The sequence below is a fragment of the Tachypleus tridentatus genome, chromosome 11 (assembly GCF_004210375.1).
Source record: "Tachypleus tridentatus isolate NWPU-2018 chromosome 11, ASM421037v1, whole genome shotgun sequence".
Lineage (NCBI taxonomy): Eukaryota > Metazoa > Arthropoda > Merostomata > Xiphosura > Limulidae > Tachypleus > Tachypleus tridentatus.
The window spans coordinates 97636467-97659361 of NC_134835.1; the positions used below are offsets into that span (position 1 = coordinate 97636467).

At 34.9% G+C, this 22895-nt stretch overlaps 1 protein-coding gene across 1 annotated transcript in view; it reads left to right on the top strand.

Annotated features, from left to right (window-relative positions):
• Positions 1-22895, top strand: part of LOC143232863 (ubiquitin carboxyl-terminal hydrolase 31-like) — a 91076-nt gene that overhangs the window by 48552 nt on the left and 19629 nt on the right. Inside the window, exons 4-5 of the mRNA XM_076468845.1 lie at positions 3945-4138; positions 16550-16661. Coding sequence (XP_076324960.1) covers positions 3945-4138; positions 16550-16661 — 306 coding nt within the window. The remainder of the gene's footprint in view (positions 1-3944; positions 4139-16549; positions 16662-22895) is intronic.

Here is a 22895-nt window from a genome sequence, read left to right on the forward strand (position 1 = left end):
ATTGGGTAAAGAATCTGGGAGGAAGAGTCTCAATATTTGTGCAAGTTAACATCAATATTTTATTCATTAACTCTTACTTAGTTGTAGTAAACCTTATTCTGTGTTTTTTTTTCTGGATGAGATGAACTATTTTGTACTAACATTTAGTTAGAAAATATTGTGCAGATCTAGAGTATGAATTACTATCATATTTGAATAGTTAAATAGATGTTTAATAATAAAAGCTGGTAGTTATTTATTTATTTTGTGACTGTGATAACAATTATTATGGGGGCTCATCTAGGATTTGTACATCTATTTAGAAATAGAACCAATTTATGTATAGAATCTTCTAGATCTTATTTAAAAACAAACATGTAATGTAAAGATCTAGAACAACTTGCATGTGTCAATTATTTTAGCGGGGTCATATCATTCAAGACTAACTGTGTGGTCTGGGCAAGTTTATCAGGCCACCATTGTGCACATATAATTGTATAAATTGGAGTCATCTTTGTTCATTGATAAATTTATAAATTTTGTGATTGAGCAAGTTAGGTTTACAAAATTTTTTATTTGTTTAATGTTAATTTGTAGATCTGTTGAGATATTTTCTTATTTTGTGTTAAAGTTAATTAGAAACATGACTCGGTTGTTATATGCAGACAAATTTATAGGCATGTTAACATTTTATAAAATTTATAGTTTGAAAAAAGGTGAGTTATATAAATTACATCAAAAGCTAGAAATCAAACCAAATTTCTAAAGATTGACATTGTTAAGTTAACAGTAGAGGTTTTCAAACATTCTGATAAAATATCTGATTTCAGTGGAATGCCGTTAAGCCGCGGTATTTGTGGGTCAACCTGCTTAACCGCGGCTTAAACCTTTGTGACTGAAAAGCCGAAGTCGCCAACAGCTCCGCCGAGGAGCCTCATCTGGGCCATTGCATGATCATTATATTAGATTATCGAATTAAAAATAATACTTTAATTATTGATCACTTTTTTCACGGATTTACCGCGGATTAAATTTAATGTATGGAGAGGTGTGATTTGGTAACAATGGCGGCCTCCATAAAGCTGACATAGAGAGCGGATAAGGTAGATTAACGGTCGATTTCTATTGTAATATATTTTATTTATTTCCCAAATTAAAGCAAATTCTTTTTAAATATCCCCTTGAAGTTATAAAGCCAGGGTTAAATTTGTAAGCCTCGTTTTTACACGTTCTTAAATTAGCGGTGAGCAGCGATAATCCTCACTCACAAGACTTGCTATAGCGGCTTAAGCGATTTCGCGGTTTACTGGTCTGCGGCTTAATGGCGCTCCACTGTATAATGATGATTTAGTGTATGAAATGTCTAAAGCAGGGCATTCCAGACCTCTGGAATAACTAGTTACCAGTTCTGTTGGCTTGAGCTTAGAAAACTTGATTTGAAAAGTATGTATGATTGGGAAAAAGAGAAAACTAGAAAAGCTTGAAATGCAAGAGTGAAAGCATGAATGAGTTTTTGAGTTAGAAAATATAAAGTTACAACTGCAACTGGAAGAATCTATATCTAGCGGAATGGAGCACACTGGTGGGTCCTGTACCTCAGCATGTAATACATATCAGACTAGAAAATTTGTGATTAAGTTTCAGAAGCATGATTTAGATAATTATTTTCTAGTTTTTGAGAGGACTGCTGCTCTTATGTAGTGGTTTAAAGAATACTGGCCCATATGCCTTCAGTTACAACTTACTGGTAGAGCTCCCAAGTGTATTCTTCCCTCAGTTTACTGCATTGTGCAGATTTTGTCAAGAAAGAAAATTTTGCATTGTTATGACAAGTGCTATAAGTTACAGGTAAAATTTTAGAACAGTCAGAAATTAGATGTTCAGTCACATGGTATTTAGTCGACACAAAGAGGTGCAGTTTGACAAGTAGCTGAGATTTAAGGTGATAGACGTTTCTGAAGAATTATGAGACCTGATACTAATTGAAGAGTTTGTATGCAAGTTATGTGCAGATATTAACGTTTCTATAGCTGAACATGACATATTGACCTTGTCAGGAACAACAAAGCTGTTGATGAATATTCTTTCATACAAAGACATAAATAAGTGGAAAGAAAACCCAAATATTCAGGGAAGCGATTGCAGCCTAAACAGAAAAGCCAATAAAAATCAGACTTTCTGGATCAGAAGAAGGATTAGGACCAGAAAAAGTCTTAACAAATTGAGCATTAAATGTTACTGTTGTGGAACTATAGGTTACATAATCTCAGAATGTAGAAAAAAGCAAACTGAAGTAAAATACAAGTCTGACAGTTTTATATTTAAGTCATTAGGTTTCTCTGATGTGACTATGTCAGAATCTGTGATTGATGCCATGCCAACAGGCTTTGAGCATCTTGTGGGCAAGGGAACTTTGTATCAAATCAATGCAGGTGAAAACTCATTGATAGATGTAGACTCCATGCCTATTATTTTATATAGATATACTAGTACAATGCAGATATTGCTGAGACACAACTATATACCAAATAGTGTGTTTGTATCAATAGGGAAAAGCATCTTCATTCAAGGTATATATGATGACTGCACATCAGTACTTCTGTATTTTGGTCCACCATGATTTTAAGTATATTGTTGTTTCTGTTACAGTAAAACTTGTTTTGACACTGCTGATAGAGGAAGTTTCTACATTGCTAGATGATAACATTGACGGTGACTAAGTTCATTATGTTGATTGTCTACACTGAACATATTGTAGACAATAAGACAGAAGCTTTAGAGAAAAATCATTGAGGGGATTTTTCCTGATTCTACTATGATTGGTCCCATACCAAAATTTCTGATAGCAGACCACAAGTTAGTATGAATCCTATTCTACATTTGTATGTTGTATTCGATGGGGAGGGGGGTAAGGAATCTTATGTTAAAGTGTATATTTTATGTAATGGTTGGTGTGTGTTATTTCAATGATTGTAATGGTAATGTACTGAGTTAGAACAATTGGGCTTACTGTACTGTGTCAGATGACAGAATAACATCATTTTGTTTGATATTACAATCTTGAGATATAGTATGTGAATTTTAGCCTACCCAGGAATATTGATTGAGAAGGATCCAGAAAGTATAAAGAGGCTGACTAGACAAAAGAGAGATTTTTGTGTTTGAAGTTCAGGTTGTGCCATTTCATTTACTGAAAAGGTTACTGCCTCTGGTTATGAGTGTAATATTTTACTTCTTTGGATTTTATCGTGAATGTGCTACAGATAAATGCATACGGAAGGATCCTAGTGCATTCTGTAAGTTTTTGTAGTTAACTTCATGATGTTATAATATTGGATAATGAAGCTGTTGCTGAAAAAGATTACAAGTCATATCCTGAGAGGTATTCATTAGCAACTGTGCTATGAAATACAGAAAGTGTCACTGTTAAGTGGAGACATTTGTATACAGTGCCAGACATGAGGAATATTTCAAAAGGTATATCCACTCTGTGTATGAACAATTAATGGGTAAAAAAAGTCAAGAGGAAGATAGGGTTTTAGCATTTGTACAAGTTACATTGGTTTTTTATTTATTAATAGTTTTCTAGTCTTAGTAAATCTAACTTTATGTAAAAATGTTTTGAAAGAATGAACTGTAGTTAAGTTTTGTGAGAAAATATTGCATAGAGTTCAATAATTAAAGTTTGTAATTATTTTTTTTGTAACTATCATTACAGTATATAAAAACTCATAATAAAAGTTTCATCTCATTTTTCTAGTAGTACACAGTGTATTCTTAATGTGAAACAATTAACTGACTAACTTGTCAGAAGACTTAAGCTTTATTTTTATACGAGACATTATCTTCAGTGTATTGAATCAATTATTAATATTTATTTCTTTAAACAGTAATTAATTTGTGAGACTTATGCATAAAATGTATCCTGGTGTATGGTTATTAACTAAATATTAATTACTTCACAGATAATTTTGACCGAAGTAGGAGATAATGGATTTCACCGTACATTTAGTGATGAAGACAGTTTGTCTTTTATTGATGAAAGTCAAGAAGTGTATGCTATAGAAGTACCAGCATTAAGGCAAGCTATTGAAATGGAGGGAGAACAAATTCTTTTAGTTTGGATAAACAGAATAGGAACAGGAAGCCAGGGGAGGATGTATGTAGCTTTAAGGTTTTAAGATACATATGTGTTAATTGAATATCCAGCAAGTAGAAGTAAGCTTGACTACAGACTTGCTTTTATATATGAATTTTAGTAAAATTATATAAGTAATGTCATTAGACACAATCCTGATACATAATGGTACATAAACTCCTTTCACATGTGCAGCTATTTTTGTTCACTGCTGCCCTCTATATTGAAAATTGTATTCACATGCCACGAGCCTTGAACTCCCACATTACCCCATGGTCAATGTGGTTCATTCGCATTTCACAAGTAAATCACTGGAACAACCCTCCATCATTAGGAGAATGACGTATCCTTCTGAGTTTATCAAATTATAACTTCTTTTAGATAATGATCTTATGCAGATGTTGTTTGACTGTGCTCTCTTCACAAGTTTTCTTTACGTTAGTGAGGTAGTGATATCATTTAATTATTTTGCTACAGTTTGTTTTTGTAGTTTTGATGCGATAACTTACTTATGTTTTTTTCACGTTTTTTAAAATTCTTTACCATTTATGAGAAATTTCAAAGCTTTCATCACCACTTCAGATTTTCTTCTTCCAGTACATTTACACAACTTTCAGGTTTGAGGATTTCAACTGAGGAATTCTTGGCTGAAATTTTGTATATGAGTCAATCTTATTCTGATACTGCTTGACTTTCTGATGGAGCTGCCTGAACTTTTTTATATATTTTTTTCTTCCATCAAACTGTGTCATACCTTCCCAAGCCTCTTCTGCAGAATTAGCTTCTTTTGATATGATTTGTCAGGTGTGTTTGATTTTATTTATTTCCCAGATTTCTTATGATTCTCTTCCTTTCTTATTACATGACATTGCCTTCCTCAAGATAATTGTTTTCCCACCTTCTCTTAACATTGAGGTTCATGTTCAGTATCTCGTATCTCATTTGAGAGCAGTTATTAGTATACCTTGCCCTTAGTGGGTTTCTGATCATTATGCTTTGGCTTATCATCAGGCTAATCAACCTTTTCTTGACTCCAAGCATTTGGAATCACTTTTGCCTGTATGTAGAGGATGACCTCAGAAATCCAATCTGCTTTTCACATGCATAGTTTTCCTAACTTTGTCTTACACTTAGTGTTTTCCTACAGTGTTTATCCACCATACCCTTCCTTTCTAAAGCACTCCACTGATTTCCTGAGGAGCAATTTGGGATACCGTTTTCTTCATAGTTTTAGTTTTGGGCGTGGTTGCCCTTTCCATCTTTATCCCTTTGCACACGGTTTCTTTGCTGTCGGAACCTTGTCTGAAAGTATACTGTTTTATTACAGAAGTGTTTACCATCCCAAGACTCTTCTGTAGAATTAGTCTTTTTTGATATGATTTCTCAGGTGTGTTCCATTTTATTCATTTCCCAGATTTCTTATGATCCTCTTTCTTCCTTATTACTTAACATTCCTTCCTCAAGATAATTGTTTACCCACCTTCTCTTGGTAACCCGTGAAGGGGAGGAGAGGATCCTGGCAGTTGAGGGGTCCAACCATAACACACCACTTTGACGTTGAATTCATGTAGACGGGAAGCCTTGGAGTGGCACCCCTAGGGTCAGTCAACTGGCCCACTTGGGCTAGGGTCAACCAAGTACCAGTGTTGGATGTTCTCAACAGGTGTTGTGGACATTGTATCTGATGCTGATGTTTGGGTATAATGCTCGTGAAACCCTGGCATTGCTGCAGTGTCCTTGTTTGGCATTGTAGTGCATCCTCTTGTAGGGCTCCATGGTGGGTGGGGTCAGTGGGCACTGAAATATTCCTTTTTTATTATGGATCCTCCAAATAAAAACTTAAATAAAATAGTGAAAAAAGAGTCCATAGGTAAACGACCACATCTTGAAGATTCTGAGCAGCAACCTTCAACATCTGTAACACCTGTTGTACCTCATTTTCTAATACTACATTCTCTTTCAGACAAACCTTTAGTGCGAATTCTCCCTTTTTCATTCAGAAGGGAATGGAAGGACTTGCTGGCTCTCCAGAGTCAGTAAAGAAGTTTTGATCTGATGATATATTAATGGAAACATTCACATTTCAACACAGTGAAATCCCATTGCATTCAAAGGCAATTGGGGATATACCTATTGAGGTTACACCTCATGCTACTTTGAATTCATCACGAGAAGTTATTGTTGAGAGGGATTTGAAGAACATCCCCAAGTCAGAGATTCTTGCTGGCTTCTCCACTCAAGGGGTTTCTGCAGTGAGGCATATTTCCACTTTCAAAGATGGAATTATGTTGCCGACCAGTGTTCAGATTATCTTAATGGCAAGGTATGGCCATATTTTCCAAACCCTCACAGATGTTTCCAGTGTCAGCTCTTCAATCACTTGAAAACATCATATCGTGGTTCCTTGACATTTGCTTGTTGCAGAGGTAAGGATTACGATGCCTGTGAGTGTGAAATGGACCCTTGTTATGTCATTTGCAATGGCTCTTACCTGTCCTACTTTTCTTCTTGCTCTAAATGGTTGGAGGAAAAAGAGGTGCAGTGTTTGAAAAGGATTCAAAACACTACTTACTCTGGGGCTCGAAAGTTTCTGTCCACCACTTCATCTTGGACATATGCTGCACTTTGTTCCACTACTACAGTGGGAGTGCAGACAGATCTCTCTGTGCCTTCATAAGAATCGTTCTCAAACCAAATGAATAGTATCTGACCTCCATGGTTAAAAAAAGTTGATAAATCAACATCAACACCCATCTCTCGCCCAAACATTCATTCCAGTAAAGCCCCAGTTTCCTTTGGTTCTGGGTACGGGCATTTTCTTGGGTACATCTTCTTCTCCCAACCCCAGATGCAAAATGATAATTTGTTCACGTTTTCAGTCATTGAAATCCTCTTCTAACAACAAAGACCTGCTCAATCAACCCAATTGACAGACTGCCCTCAAATAAAGAAAAAATATGTGGTCGAAAACAGAAGAGCTCTCCACCCAATTTGCCTACCTATAAATAAAAATGACCACCTCGATACAATGGAACTGTCGAGGTTTACGTTCTGATCTGGATGACAACAAAGTACTGATTGCCTCCTACTATCCTGTATGTCTTTTCTCGCAGGAAACATTTCTGAAGCCTACCAATATAGTCACCTTTTGGCAGTTTTCTTTGTACAGAAATGACAGGCTCTGTGATGGACGAGTGCATGGAGGGATGTCACTGTAGGTTGATATGCATGTGCCACCCACCTGGTGTGTCTTTGCCACTTGACATGCCCTTGGAAGCCGTAGCCATCCATGCTTTCTTGGGTCGCACCATCAATGTTTGTTCTCTCTGTCTCCTGAAGAGACCTATGATCAGACCTTGATGCTCTCGTTGAACAGTTGTTATCTGCATTTTTAATCCTGGGGTCTTTAATGGACGTAATGATGGGAGGGGTTGCTCTTATAGAACGTATGCTCTCGCATCACAACCTATCTCTTTTCAATACTGGTTTTTATACTTATTTTCATGTACCTGGTCTGTCCTTCACTGCTGTTGATCTCTCAGTTTGTTCCCCTTTACTATTCTCCCACTCTTCATGGAGGGTTGACAATAATCAACGAGGCAGTAATCGTTTTCTTATAATTTTGAGAGAGACTGGCTTGGATCGATGCCATGTGACCCGCGTGCCCTGGTAGAAGCTGGATCAAGCAAACTGGCCTTCTTTCACTGCTCTCACAGAACGTGATTCTGCCATTGTTTGTAAGCCATCAATAGAAGACTGTGTGGCAGCAGTAATTGACTGTATCAGTGTATTCCTAAAACCTGGATGTGTTTCCCATAATATCCTCGTCCGTGGTAGAATACTGCCTGCCACGTGGCATAGAAGGCTAAAAAATGGGCCTTAGATACTTTTTGTAGGTATCCCACTCTCTTGCACTGCATCGCTTTCCAGCAGGCCTGTGCACGTGCTCAGTGGGTAAGACATCAAAATCAGAAGGACTCTTGGATTAAGTTTACAACCAGCATATCTTGTACCACTAGTTCCAAAGTCATATCAGACAAGATTCAAAAGGTCAATGGTCAATATAATTCTGTCCCCCTCTCGATCTTGCTTTCTGATGGCCAGAAAGTAGCTGATACCTGGAGCATTGCCGATATTGTTGGCGAAAGCTTTTGCCAGGTACCTAACACTTCTGCTTCATCCTCCACCTTCTTAGCCATCAAGACTCGGGCAGAGCGATCACTTCTTTCCTTTCAAGCTGACTGTCTCCATGACTACAATCATTCCTTTACATTGGTGGAACTCAAACTGGCACTTCATCAGTCTAGCAGTACATCGGTTGGACCTGATGATGTACACTATGAAATGCTCAGCCATCTATCTCATGCTTCTCTTTCTGTTCTTCTGATTGTTTTTAACCAGATCTGGCAGGAGAATGTTTTTTATGATGCCCGGTGCCAGGGTATTGTCCTATCTTTCTCTACGTCTGGTAAGGATCCCAAGATTCTTTCAAACTATAGTCCAATTGCTCTGATGAGCTGTCATTGTAAGACCTTAGGATGGTTAATGCTTGTTTTGTTTGGTTTCTCAAATCAAACAACCTCCTCTTGCCCACTCAGTGTCCACCATGGACTATCTGATTTGATTTGAAACATCAATCAGAGAAGCCTTTCTCAAATGGCAGCATTTTGTATCAATATTCTTTGACACTGATAAGGCTTATGATACTACATGGAGGTATGGCCTTTTGTGAGACCTCCATTTATATGGGTTACGTGGACATTTGCCCATTTTTATTAAACATTTTTTAATGGACAGGTGATTCCAAGTTCATGTGGGTTTGACACTTTCCCATTCTTTTCAACAAGAACTTGGAGCACCTCAGGGCTGTGTTTTGAGTGTCACACTTCAGTATAAAGATTAATACCATCGCTGAACAACTCCCTCTTACTGTTGCAAATGGGCTCTATGTCGACGACTTTAGCATCTCATGTCAGTTGTCAGACATGAAATATATTGAGTGGCATTTATAGACTGCCCTCAGTTGTTTACTGAAGTGACCACAGCAAATGGTTTTAACTTCTCTCCCTCTAAAACTGTTTGTGTGCACTTTTGCCACCAACAGCATATTCACCCTGATCTTTAACTCTGTATCAGTGAAGTTGTGCTGCCTGTGGTCCTTGAGACAAAGTTTTTGGGGCTTATCTCAGACAGTGAGGTGACCTTTATACCAAACATCAAGCAGCTACAGGTCAGACGTACAAGAGCACCAAACATCCTCCATGTTCTCTCTTCCACCACTTTGGGAGCGAATCGATGTTTTTTGCTAAAAATATATTGTGTTCTTATTTGATCAAAACTAAACTATGGATCACTAGTCTACAGCTCTGCCAGGACTTCAGCCTTAAAGATGCTGGACCCCATTCATCATCATGGACTTTGGCTCTGCACCAGGGCTTTCTGTAGTTCCCCAGTTCAGAGCTTATACACAAAGTCTCATGAACTTCCTTTGCCTCTACAATGTTTGCAACTGTCTTTACTGTATGCTTCAAATCTTTGTTCTTTACCAAAGCATCCTACCTGGGGTTGTGTTTTCCTTCCTTGTTGGGCCATGCTTTTTCAGAACAGATGATCTGCTATTGCTTCTTTTAGCCTTTGTATCCAGAAGTAGTTGGATGAATTGAGTCTGTCCTTGGATAACATTGCTGTATCTACTGGTCAGCCCATCCCACCATGAGTTATTACAGTCCCCAAATGTGACCTATCTTTAGGTCATTTGAGGAAAGAAGACACTCTAGATTGGAAATACTTTCTGTTCTTTGCTGAATATCTTTTGAATGATCCTCTACAGCTTCTGTGTTCACTGCTAAACTGTATGCCATTTCTCTTGTCATGGATCACATAGCAGCTAAGCAGTACTCAAATTGCATTATTTATACTGACTCCCTTAGTTCTCTACTGACCCTGGAATCATATCACGTTAGTTCTCAATCTGTGCTTGCCAATATATTCAAAACCGATTGAGCCATTTCTCTTTAACATCTACTTCTATCTAGTTTTTCTGGATACCAGGCCATGTTGGTATTTGTAGGAACAGGCTTACCAACACTGCAGCTAAATCTGTCTGCTCTGGCACTGTCACTGCTGTGCCTGTTCCATACATGGACTATGGTTCTGTATTCAAGGCTCGATTCCAAGTAAAACTTTTTATTGGACTTTGGCCATCATACTTCCATAAGGATCAGAAAGAGGAAGTTGTTCTAACTAGGCTAAGCATTGGTCACAGTTTTTTAACTCATCGTTTTATTTTATCTGGGACTGATGCATAATTGTGTTGTCTGTGTAACACTCAGGTCACAATAAGCCACATTTTGCTGTCTTGATGTTGTTACGTTTCTCAACGACAGCACCATTTTAAACATGTTCCAAGGTTTATCTGTGATGTTAGACAATATTATTAGCGATGGTGACACTGTCCACCTTGGAAATGTTTTTAGTTTTTTACAGGCCATTAATCTTTTTAATGCTATTTAAGTTTTTTAATTTCTACATTAGACATTTTTTAATGTGATTCCCTTTTTAGTCAACCTTCACCATATTTTCACTTAAGCTTTTTGCAGTTCTCAAGAAAACCAGAGACTTGTGTCCTGTGATTGATTTGTCCTACCTCAATCACTTTTTGGATCTTCCCCATTTTACTCATTTTTCTGACATAGTGGTGGTATTTTTCTCCAGGACTTTGGATGACTAGAGTAGTTGCTCAAAAGGTTTCTCATCAGTACAGATGCTGTCTTTGGTTTGTTCACCATGTGTTCAGTAATTTTGGAAAATAATGCACCATGCACAATTTTTAGAGTTAGTTGCAAAGAAAAGTAGTATTTTTCTCAAGGCATAAGTGCAAAAGTCCACATAATTTATCCTAACTGTTCTATTAACATGGAGATAATTCCAAACTAAATCTTCTCTGTAGATGTACTGAAATTTAGTAGTCAAACCATGCTTGCCTTCTCTCATATCATTGGAGAATATTTCATAATTCTCCCTGAATTTTTTTAATTATTCACTGTCTTCAACCTTATTCATCTTTTTAATAGATGGGCTGTCACTGAGTTGCTTGATTCCTTCACACAGCTTTTTGAATACTGTCATCCCTGACACACTTATTGCCCTGAATAGTTTAATATATTTTATTTGCATAGCTGATGTAAAAAGTACATGCACTCTTCTGTATCTGTTGTAGTGCATAGCTGTGATGGAAACATTCAAGGAACCAGATACTAGAGCACCACTATTTGTTAACATGTATGAACCAGCAGGGCCATCAGTCATGTAACCAAACAGCCAATGTACCTGAACATTTTCAGTTATGTGGAATGCGCCAGAGCACGCAAACAACTTGCTACAGTAAAGTTCTCCAGCATAGGTGGTTATTTCTGTGTTACTGGTTCAGCAAGAGCAAAGTCATATTTTACTTGCATAAAGTGATCTTAGCATTTGTTTGGTACAGACTCATTATTCTTCATTGTCTTAAGAAAAGTGGCATGCTGTGGTCTTCCAGTGCTGGTCATGTAACCTACTTTGTGTGATTCAAATATGTTTACAGTTTTTCTTCAAATTCCAACCTAATAACATTGGTGCACTCTAACAATTACCTATAGATATACTCCATGTCATGTCTGGTTCTAGCTGTCTGATGCTATTTTGATTGCCATTTATTGTACCTCAAATATAAAATGAGCTCAGTTTCATTTTTTTTCCAAAATGGCTCAAGCTCATTATGTGATACATCAAGAGATCTTTTCTTTTGTCTTCTTTATTTCAAGATTAGTCATCTGTTTTTTTCATTACTTTCTTAAACCTTCCTGTCACAAGTATACTTAATTTTAGTAGCAGATGCTCTGTGTATTGTGAAGTGTTTTAGAGTCAGACAAAAATTCTTCTTTTTGTCAAAATTGTTTCACGTGAGATCAGTGCTGAGGTGTGACACAGCATTCAGTCATTCTGGTAAATAGCTGCCTCTTCTTAATGTTCTCAGTTACTGCTGTCTGTTTATTCAGTGTTGTGGTAACTTGTACAATGTCCAAAATGGCTCACTGTTTCATCCATTTTCTTGATCTTTGTTAAATGCTTCATATCCATGCCTAGAATAAGACGTGTTTATATGTTTAATCTTACTGTTGGTTATCTTTTACAAGTCATCTTCTGCAGGTGATAAGTGATAATGTATTCATCAGACAGCTTGGTGGTGTTCTGTTCCATAATATTTGCTTTAAGCTAAAGGGCTGCATCAGCAATTGCATTACTTCGAGATTCACAAAAAGCTGTTGACAATTTAATATCACCTTCTTGTTTATTGTATTATTCTTAATCGGTACTTCAAAGCAATCTTTTATTTTCTATTATATCCAGTCTTGGTTCCATGGGACAGATACATTTAACTCTGCTGACAAAAGAGTTTCATGCTTCTGCTTGATGGCACTGAGTTAAAACTTTCTTCTTTTTCATGATTTTTTTCCTTCAATAAAAGACAGCAACTTTTGCATTTTTCTGTTTTATATTGCAGTTTTTTATTTTGAGATCCCAGCTGGTTTGCTTCACCTAATAGTAGAGCCTGACATCCTTCATGGTATCCTATCTCTTTTGCAATGAAATCAATACTGTCATTTCAAAATGGCATTAGTTTAAGCTGTCTAGTAGTACTTCTTTGATCATTTTTCTTAGATGTGAATGTTGTGTATTTGTTAGACTTTTCAAATTTTTAACCTATTTTTGTCTGTTCACATTGCAGAAGATGCAGTTTGGACCAAACACTTCTGTACTTGTCACTGGAGCTTCTTTGTCTGTTGAGTGTCTGGTTTTACTTTTCATTTTATTTGTACTGGAATATTCCTATTAATTATTGGTAACTAGGCATCTAATTATACTGATAGATGTAAAATTAGTATAGTGGCTTTAGTGATAGCTTTCATGAGGACAGTAGTTTACTGGGAAATGATCACATATACTACAGTACTTTGATACTCTGTTGGCAGATGCTGCTTGTACTTTCAGAGCTGTGCTGCATTTTGAACTGTATTCCAAGTATTATCATTATAGAGGTGGATCCTTTCATCTATTGATTAAAACTGTATAAAGTACACACTGGAATTCATTGTTCTCATCGGATATGTCTGAAAGAACAAAAAAACATCTAGTAGTTAGATTGCAGCTGTTCTTGTTAAAATTGTATAAAAATAATGTTTTTTACTGTATAGTATAGGCTATTTACTGGTGATCTCATCAAAGGCTTCATTATCACTGTGGTCTGAGATTCTGGCTCCTTCTTTTCTGTCATGGAAAGCTTCGGAATCATGATTAAACTCCATGGCTGAAAAATATAATATAGTTTACCAAAACCATATTCACTAAATAATTGTCACAAACAAACAAAACATACTTTACCAAGTTAAAAATTCACTAAATAAATGTAACAAATGAACTAAAAACAAATGATTCTTGGAGTGTTATGTTATTTCCTTTGCAGTTATATTTCTATGATAATACCAATACAGTTTAGGATGTAAAACACAATTAGCAAAGTTCCAAGTATTGGACTAGGAATGGGCTGTAACTCAAAAATATCACATTTTTCACTGGAAGACCCACTTTTTTGGATTCTACAACTTTTTTATTCATAAAAAGGTTAGTTTTAATTTCCTACAAAAATGTGGATTAAATGACCATATCTTTTTTACTATATTTTAACAATGTCCTTCCAAAGGCAATTGAGACGTTCAGTTCATTGAACATTATGATATTGTATTTATGTGAGCATATGTCATTTGTATATTTGAAGAAGTAGCATCATTGTTACATTCATGACTCTTTAATATAGTGTATGAATTCCCTCTTTCTTCACAGATTACATATTAAATTTCATTTGCTATACTGTTTATAATAGCATCAGTTATATTTTAAGGGAGACTGAAGTAGTTATAATTTTGGAGCCTAAAGACTTTGTATTTGCACAGGTAATGTATATACTTGTGTCTGCAACATGATTCCAAGTGTATTCAATTTGACCGGACCAGATGAGTATACCATCAGTATGTGTGCATACCCTCCATTTCAAAGGGTTATCTGGTGTTATTCCTAAATAGAATGGTCTTTATTATTATCTATAAGGATGAAAGATAGATCAGTTATGCCCATGAATAGCCTTAGAAATATCTTCCAGAATATCAATGCATGTGATACGAATGATTGGTCATGGTACATTACTGTATGGGATACAGGTTCATACAACCTGGAAAGCTGATGCTGACTTACCCTATGACTGAATCAATTTGAAGGGCAGCTTATTTGGTAATGCATGCTTTTGTAAAGTGTTTCTCAATTTATCTTTAAGCTGTGATATATTTGAGATCATGCAGTGGGCAGAAACTGGACTCATCATTAAATAACACAAAGCTCCACTGGATCATTGTTTATTTGATTTGCTTACTCACTTAGACCAGTCAGTGCAGCCAGGGCCTTACTGTTAGAGTTGGATACATAACTGTTCTTTTTGCATGTAAATTAGCAATACCTGATCATTTACCGTAGGATAGGAATTCTTACTAAATAAAAATTTTCATTCTGGTTAAGAAGTCAGCACACAGAATCACATACAAAAGTTACAGTGTTTTTTAAAAGAGACCCAAAATTTGACTGACAAACTTCAATCCCATTGCAATCATTCTCCATCCTTATTATTTTCCACCAGTTTCTTAGTAACATTTTCAAGCTTTTTTGATTAAACTTTGAGAAATGCTAAGTACAACTGTCACTAGATACTAAAATACCCCAGCATTAAGTGTGTAACTTCACTGAATGTTAAGCTACTTGCTTAACTTAAGTTCTATAAATTGTCTAACATGCTCACTCTTTCAGCTGTGGGGGCTTATGATATGATAGTCAATCTCATTATTTATTAAAAAATAGTAGGCCAAGAGTTGGCAAAGAGTGGTGATGCCTTTCTCTTACAATAATCACTTCAAAGTTAGGGATGGCTAGTGCCAATAACTCTCAAATAACTTTGTATGTAATTCAACAGACTAACTTCACTTATCTGTGTGTAGTTGGTAGTTGTTAAACTGCATCTGAACATATTCTAGTGAAAAACGTATCTCTGTATTATATCACATTGTCTTTTTTTGTAATGTTTAATTTATCAAATATTTTATGTCTAAAATATCATGACTGCAAACATACTTGGAACAGTGACTGTTAAATAAAAATTATGTTACATAGGGCCTGCAGCTGAATTAGTGTTTTCATGCAATGCAATATACTGTAAAAGTCACATATAGCATCCAATATGTCATAAAATATGTTAAATATAAAATTATAGTTAATGCTCTATATAACATAATTTTAAACTATGTGCTAATGGTTTATTTCATTTAAATGGATTACCTGTAAAATAAGTGAGCATTCAATTAAATATAAACTAACAGGTTATCATTAACACATGAGTAAATTAGTATTGTAGTAGATTTAAACCATTTAGTAATGCGTTTTGAATCTTCATGTTTCAGAATGTACCCATAAATAGAAAAACAAAATTTCATGAACTATAATTTTCTAAGGTTATATTTTGTATAGAACCATGATTTTATGTAGAATAAAAATACATTGATAGCTGTTTTATTTTTTTTATTATGTACCAGAAAGTTAAAATATACTGTTCTTAGAATATAAAATTAAGAAGTAAGAGTATATGAAATGGAGCAAATAATATTTTCTTGTAACTGTAAATGATGAATAAATTATATACATATTCCTCATTAGAAATTAAGATAAGTAAATTGTATTTTTTTTGTGCTTATTGAATAATTTGACATGTAATATTGTGGTAATATAAGAATTGTATAGAAACAATATCTTTGAAAAAATATCTCCATACAAAGAAAACATTTGTCACACTTATGGAAAAATTTCAAGCTGAAACTATTCCTATCATCAAACTGAATAAACAGAGTAATGGGTTTTGGTTCTAGACATTGTTGTAAAGCCAAGCATTTGAAACATGGACCTACAGCATTTTGCTTATGATATGAACATGTTTTCTATTCAACTGCTGGTTTCTGATCAGATGTTTTTTTTACAGGGTAAGATTGGATTATAGAAAATTTCTTGGACACCTTCAAATATAATATGTTAGAGTTGAAGCCTCACAAACTGCTAGATATAATTGCTTCAAAGAACAAAGTGGAGTTGTAATAATTTTTACTAGTTAGTGTATGTATATTATAGGTTAACAGAGAAAACTTGAACACAGAAAATAAAAAATTCTTTCAGTTTTAGGAGTTATTTGTAATTTCAAAGTAATTTTAAATATTAAAACATTGTTTCCAGGATAGTTGTTTTCCTAGCACACCAATCTTGTTCCAAATAACCAAGATCTAGAAATAAATTACTATTTTTTTCTAGGTTTGGTTCTCTATATGTTCTCCAACTTTCCAGAGAAGCCACTTTTAAAGAAATTCAGAAGCAAATGCTGGTAACAATGGCTGACATATTACAAAATGATATCGTATTGGAGGTAAGATTTATATTTCTTCTTTTGTGTTATTCTTCAGATAGTGAAAGTTTTTTTCATTTTAATTAATTTCAACAAATTAGAAGGTTTCATTTTAATAGCTTTTACTGAGCTCTTTCAGAATTTTGTTAATAATAAAAGTTAAATTGTTATAATAATCTTAATGTTTAGTCAAATTGACCAACTTCGTAAACACCTGTAACCATCCAACTGTATGTACTTTAAATCTGAATGTACTAAGTGTGTTTACACTAAATTTGACAATATTTTAGTAAATATTAAAGTCTGTTGTACACAAGAAGTTAAGATTTTTAGTAAAGTATGTATACTAAAGATTTGTGTATGAATGAACAAAGCCTTTACTGAGGCAATCTGAATGAAATGCTAATTTCATGTAAAAAATAAAAATATTTTTTTGCATCTTACAGTTTCATAATTATTTGCATAACATTTAGAATTCTATAAATGTACAGTACTGTGCAAAAGTGTTAGGATAAGATAATATTTTGTTAATTTTTTCCATTGTATTGGACTAATTCTATGTCATTACAGAATGTAAATTTCAGTATTGTGGTAATGCTTCACTGATTCCTGATGATAATTGAATGAGTTAGAATACTTATTATTCTTTAGAATTCGCATATACTTGTATTAAGGGTGTGTCATAAGGGTCTGCTTCAATGAACATATTGATCAAACTTATGGTCTGAAACAACTGTCATGGTACTTCATGCAATGACTTAACTATGTACAAAGGAGCTAAGATATGGTACTGGTATATGCTAAAGAAATCAGTTTACTTTCTCTCTACAAATAAATCTTGACATCATTTTACTGATATGGAAATCATTTTTGTAAGAAGGTTCACTGATTTATTGCAATAATATTGCTGAATTAATACCTGTGCTAGGAGGTGCAGTTTATGAACCAAGTCTGTAATGATTGTTGATTAATTTCTCCAGAAGAAGTCTAAAAGGTGTTCTCCTTTACAGTGGTAACATGTATACATCTGTTCCTATTGCTTATTCAGTTCACTTGAAGGAAGAGTATGAAAATCTAACTATTCTTTCTAACAATGTCAAACACAAAGAACATGGTTGGCTACTTTGTGGAGACTGAAAACTCCTTTGTTTGTTATTGGGTTAACAATCTGACTATACAAAGATTTCATGTTTTTTTGTGTGATTGAGACAACAGAATACGATATCAGCACTGGATAAAGAAGTAATGGCCAGACAAAGTTAGTCTGATACCAGGATCAGAAAACATTGAATATGAAAGTTTTGTTGACACAAAGAAAATTCTATTACCTCCAATTTTCATAAAGCTGGGCTTGATGAAGCATTTGTAAAGGCCTCAAGCAGAGATGGCAACTGTTTCAAATGTCTGTGTGGGAAATTTCCAGCTCTTTCAGAAGCAAAACTCAAAGAAAGAATTTTTCTTAGGTCTCAGATTAGTAAGTTTATTTCAGATGAACAGTTTGAAAGGACAATGAAGAAAGTTAAAAAAGGAGCAGGGATTGTTTAACTCTGTCAGTATAGCTCAGTCATTTCGACTTACCTTATAACCATTTAGTGACTGTTATAGTTTTCTTACTATAACTTTTAAATTTGTCTTCACAAAATTTTTCAGATTATCAGTAAATATTTAAGACTTTCATACACAAAATATATATTTTTTATTAAGTTTAAGATTTTTAAGTAATGTTTTACTCATGCCTTTTTTTCTTTTCACATGTTGACTGTCTAAAATGCAAGGTAATTTTTATTTTAAGATTAAAAATGCTTTTGCACATCAAAAAAGTTTTAGATTTCGTTTCTGAAATCTCTATAATGTCCAAATAATTATCAAACTTCTTTTTTAAGAAAGCCTTGTATTTTATATGTTATTCTCACTAATGAATCTTTGTCTGGGTTTCAGGGATTTTACCAATCTTGTAACCAACATAAAAAGTTAGGAAATAAATATAAGTTTATGCATTATTTTTGTATTAGACTGGCTACAGATTTTAACACAGAAAGAGAAGTGTTTAGTTTTAAAAGTTTAAATGTCATAATATTATGTATTTATTATTTTTATTATATTGACCTTTCTGCCATGCATGGCTGCCATTGCAGAGGTTGCAATGATATGGCACACTTGCACTCATGTTACCATATCTAATAATATAAAACTAGTATTTACAAAGTGACCTGTCTTTGTTATGTTTGAGTGGACTAATATTTTGTTAAATACAGTAACATTTCATATATAAAACATTGTATATTAAGATACATTTTACTATTTACAAATAAATTTTAAACTTATTTTTCTTAAAACATAGATTAGTAAATAAAGAAGTAAAGCAAAGAATTAACTCTTCTAGTTATGGACTTTGTACTCGTTTGGTACTCATAGGTTGTTAAGCCTTATCAAATTTTGCATGTGGAGGATATGAAACAAAATATTTTTTAAAGGTTTTATATATACATGTGAAATAACCAAAAATCATAAATTACTATATCAGTACCATAGAATTCTACTGTAATTCATCCAGCTTAGTAATCATTTGGGTCTAAAAAATATGAAATCTCAAGCCCACTAAAGACATACCTTACCAGCTTTGAATCTAGTATTAAAATAATAAGTTTGAAGCCACTAAGGGGACATTCTGAGCTTTTGGTTGATTATTTACATCATAGAAATGGAAAGAGATGAGTGGAGCCATTGTGTTTGATTCAGTAAATGCAGCAATATCTCAGCAAATAGAAAAGATATGAGGTTCTTATTTTAATTTCAACTTTGTCAATGTAGATAATTTGAGTTCCTAATTCTTACAAAACTATAGACTGTGTATTTGGACATCACAAACATCTAATTTGAACCAGTGCTTATTTCATCATGCTACATGACTCATAAAGATCAATATTTAGGTGTTTGTTTTAATATTTCTTTTAGCTTAAGAAATTAACTAATGTATAATTGTAAAATTTGAATTATAATCTACAGTTTGATATCAAATATACAGACAAATAATTCATAAAGTAGTAGTTCAATAAAATTTTGAATGCAAGTCAACAAACTTGATGGCATGGCTTTTGACTTGTGACTCATGTCAGTAGGGTTAAAGAGATCACTGATGAAGTTTTAAGAAAGAACAAGGACCCAAATTATGTATTGTCAATAACATGCTTGATAAATTCAAAGTTTTGAGTTGTAATACAAGCTTGAAAGCTCATTTTTTACACTTGCATATTAACTATTTTTCTGAAAATCTCTGTGCTCTCAGTGAACAACAAGAGAAAAAGTTTCATTAAGACATCAGGGAACTGAAGAGGATAGGTATCAGGAAAGGTGGAACATCAACATGATAACTGATTACTACTGGTCATTGAAATGAGATGCTCCAGAGACAATACATAAAAGAAAGACCATAACACACAGTTTTGATACTAAAAAAGACATAAATTTCACAAAAACCAAGTTGCATATTTGTTTGACACCAATGTTCATCCATTTTCTTCAGGTTCTTTGTATTTTTGTTAACAAAAATAATTTCAAAATGTCCATCATTGTAAATGAAATAATAATATGATGTAAGTAAGAGTTTTATTTTCTTACTGATTTGTAAAACATTCTTATATGATAGAAAAAAAAATGAATATTATTTCTGAAATATGCATAGCTGCATTATAGAAAAGTCCATCATTAAAACCAAAACAAATTTTATGAAGTTTAAATTTGCAGGCATGTATTATTTGTGCAACTTTAAGATATGCGTTTTAGAATAGAAAAAAGTATATCAAAACTTACAATAGAATGTCTCAAAACAATATAAATAGGTTAAAAATTTCTGTTAATTGCTTGGAGCTAAACATCAACAATCACATACAAATGCCAACAATAACTGTAATAAATTATTGTAGAGGAAAAAATACTCTTTCTATTTGTTTTCAAATATGTCCACAAAATAAGTAAAAGTGGCTTATATAAGTGCCTTGGTACTTTGGTAAGATGGGAGGAACTTCTCTGGCTTGTTTGACAAATTTGTTGATATCATAGCAAACTGAGAAGGTAAGAGTTTACACTTTATATCCTGACCTGTCAGTATTTATATAAAGGAAGGGAGAAGAAAATTCTTCAGAGAGAATTCAAAGTGGAAGATGCATAACAACACAAATAAGTGAAAATGGATAGTTTATATGAATATTTCATTTTAAAATTAAGAAATTAATACTCAGCATAAGAATTTTAATTATTAACTGCTTTTTCCAAGTTTATTGCACCTCGGTGTGGATTCCTGTATGTAGTGAGGGGACCTCCCAGGGAAGGTTCTGTTCTTTCAGTTTACCTTCTCTGGGATCTAAACATCCACCCATGTGTTTGCTGTGCGTGGTGACCCATGAAGGGGAGGAGAGGATCCTGGTGGTTGAGGGGTCCAACCCTAACACACCACTTTGGCCTTGAATTCCTGTAGACGGGTGGCCTTTGGGGGGCCGCCCTTGGGTCATTTGGCTGGTCCACTTAGGCTAGAGTCAACCAAGTATCAGTGTTGGAAGTTCTCAACGGGTGTTGTGGATATTGTGTCTGATGCTGGTCTTTGGATATAGTGTTCATGAAACCCTGGCGTTGCTGCAATGTCCTTGCATGACATTGTAGTGCGTCCTGTCGTAGGACTCCATGGTGGGTGGGGTCAGTGGGTACCAAAATTTTCCTTTTTTCCTATGGATCCTCCAACAAAAAATTTAAATAAAATAGTGAAAAAACAGTTGATGGGTAAACAGCCACGTCTTAAAGACTCTGAGCAGCAATCTTCAACATCTGTAACACCTGCACCCCATTTTCTTATATTACATTCTTTTTCAGAAAAACCTTTAGGGCAAATGTCCTCTTTTTCATTCAGAAGGGACTAGAGGAACTTGCTGGCTCTCCAAAGTCAGTAAAGAAGCTTCAATCTGGAGATATATTGATTGAAACATCCACATCCCAACACAGTGAACTCCTCTTGAATTCAAAGACAATTGGGGATGTACCTATTGAGCTTACCCCTCATGCTACCTTGAATTCATCATGATGAGTTATTGTTGAGAGGGATTTGAAGAACATCCCCGAGTCAGAGATTCTCGCTGGTTTCTTCACTCAAGGAGTTTCTGCAGTGAGGCGCATCTCCACTCGCAAAGATGGAGTTACACTGCCAACAAATATCCTCGTTTTGACATTTCCATCACCATGTGCACCTGCTATCATCAAGGCAGGTTATCTAATTTGCAGGGTACGGCCATGCATTCCAAACCCTCTTTGATGTTTCCAATGTCAGAGGTTCGGTCACTCAAATACATCCTGTCGTGGTTCCCTGACATGTGTTCATTGTGGTGGCAAGGACCATGATGCCTGTGAGTGTCATACGGACCCACATTGTGTCAACTGCAATGGTTCCCACCCTTTTTACTTTCGTTCTTGCCCAAAATGGTTGGAGGAAAAAGAGGTGCATTGTTTGAAAACGACTCATAACATTAGTTATCCCGAGGCTCGGAAATTGCTGTCCGCCACTCCATCTCGGACATATGATGCTGTACTTCGTACCACAACTACAGTGGGAGTGTAGACAGATCTCTCTGTGCCTCCAAGAGAATCGTTATCAAAACAAATGAAAATTCTTTTGACCTCCATGGTTAAAAAGGTTGATGAATCGACTTCTACACCCATCTCTGTTCCTCCCATACATTCCAACAAACCTCAAGATCCACATCCTTCGGTTTCAAATACAGGCATTTCTTCTGATACATCTTTTTCTCCCACCCCAAGATGCAAAACAATCATTCATTCATGTCCTCAATCACTGGAATTCCCTTCCAACAACAAAGACCTGCCCAATCAATCCAGGGCAGGATCCATGGAGGTCGATAGACCTCCTCCAAATAAGGACAGTAAGGAAAAAAGATTTGGTCGTAAACAGAAGGGTTCTCCAGCCACTTCATCTGCTCGTCATTAACAATGGCCACCTTAATACAATGGAACTGTTGAGGTTTACGTTCTAATCTGGATGATATCAAAACACTGATTGCTTTCTACCATCCTGTATGTCTTTCCTTACATGAAACATTTCTAAAACCTGCTGATACAGTCACCATTCGGCAGTTTTCTCTGTACAGAAATGACAGGCTGTGTGATGGATGAGTACATTGAGGGGTGGCACTCTTGGTTGATCAGCATGTGCCCACCCTGTCTTTGTCATTTAACATACACCCTTGGGGTCTG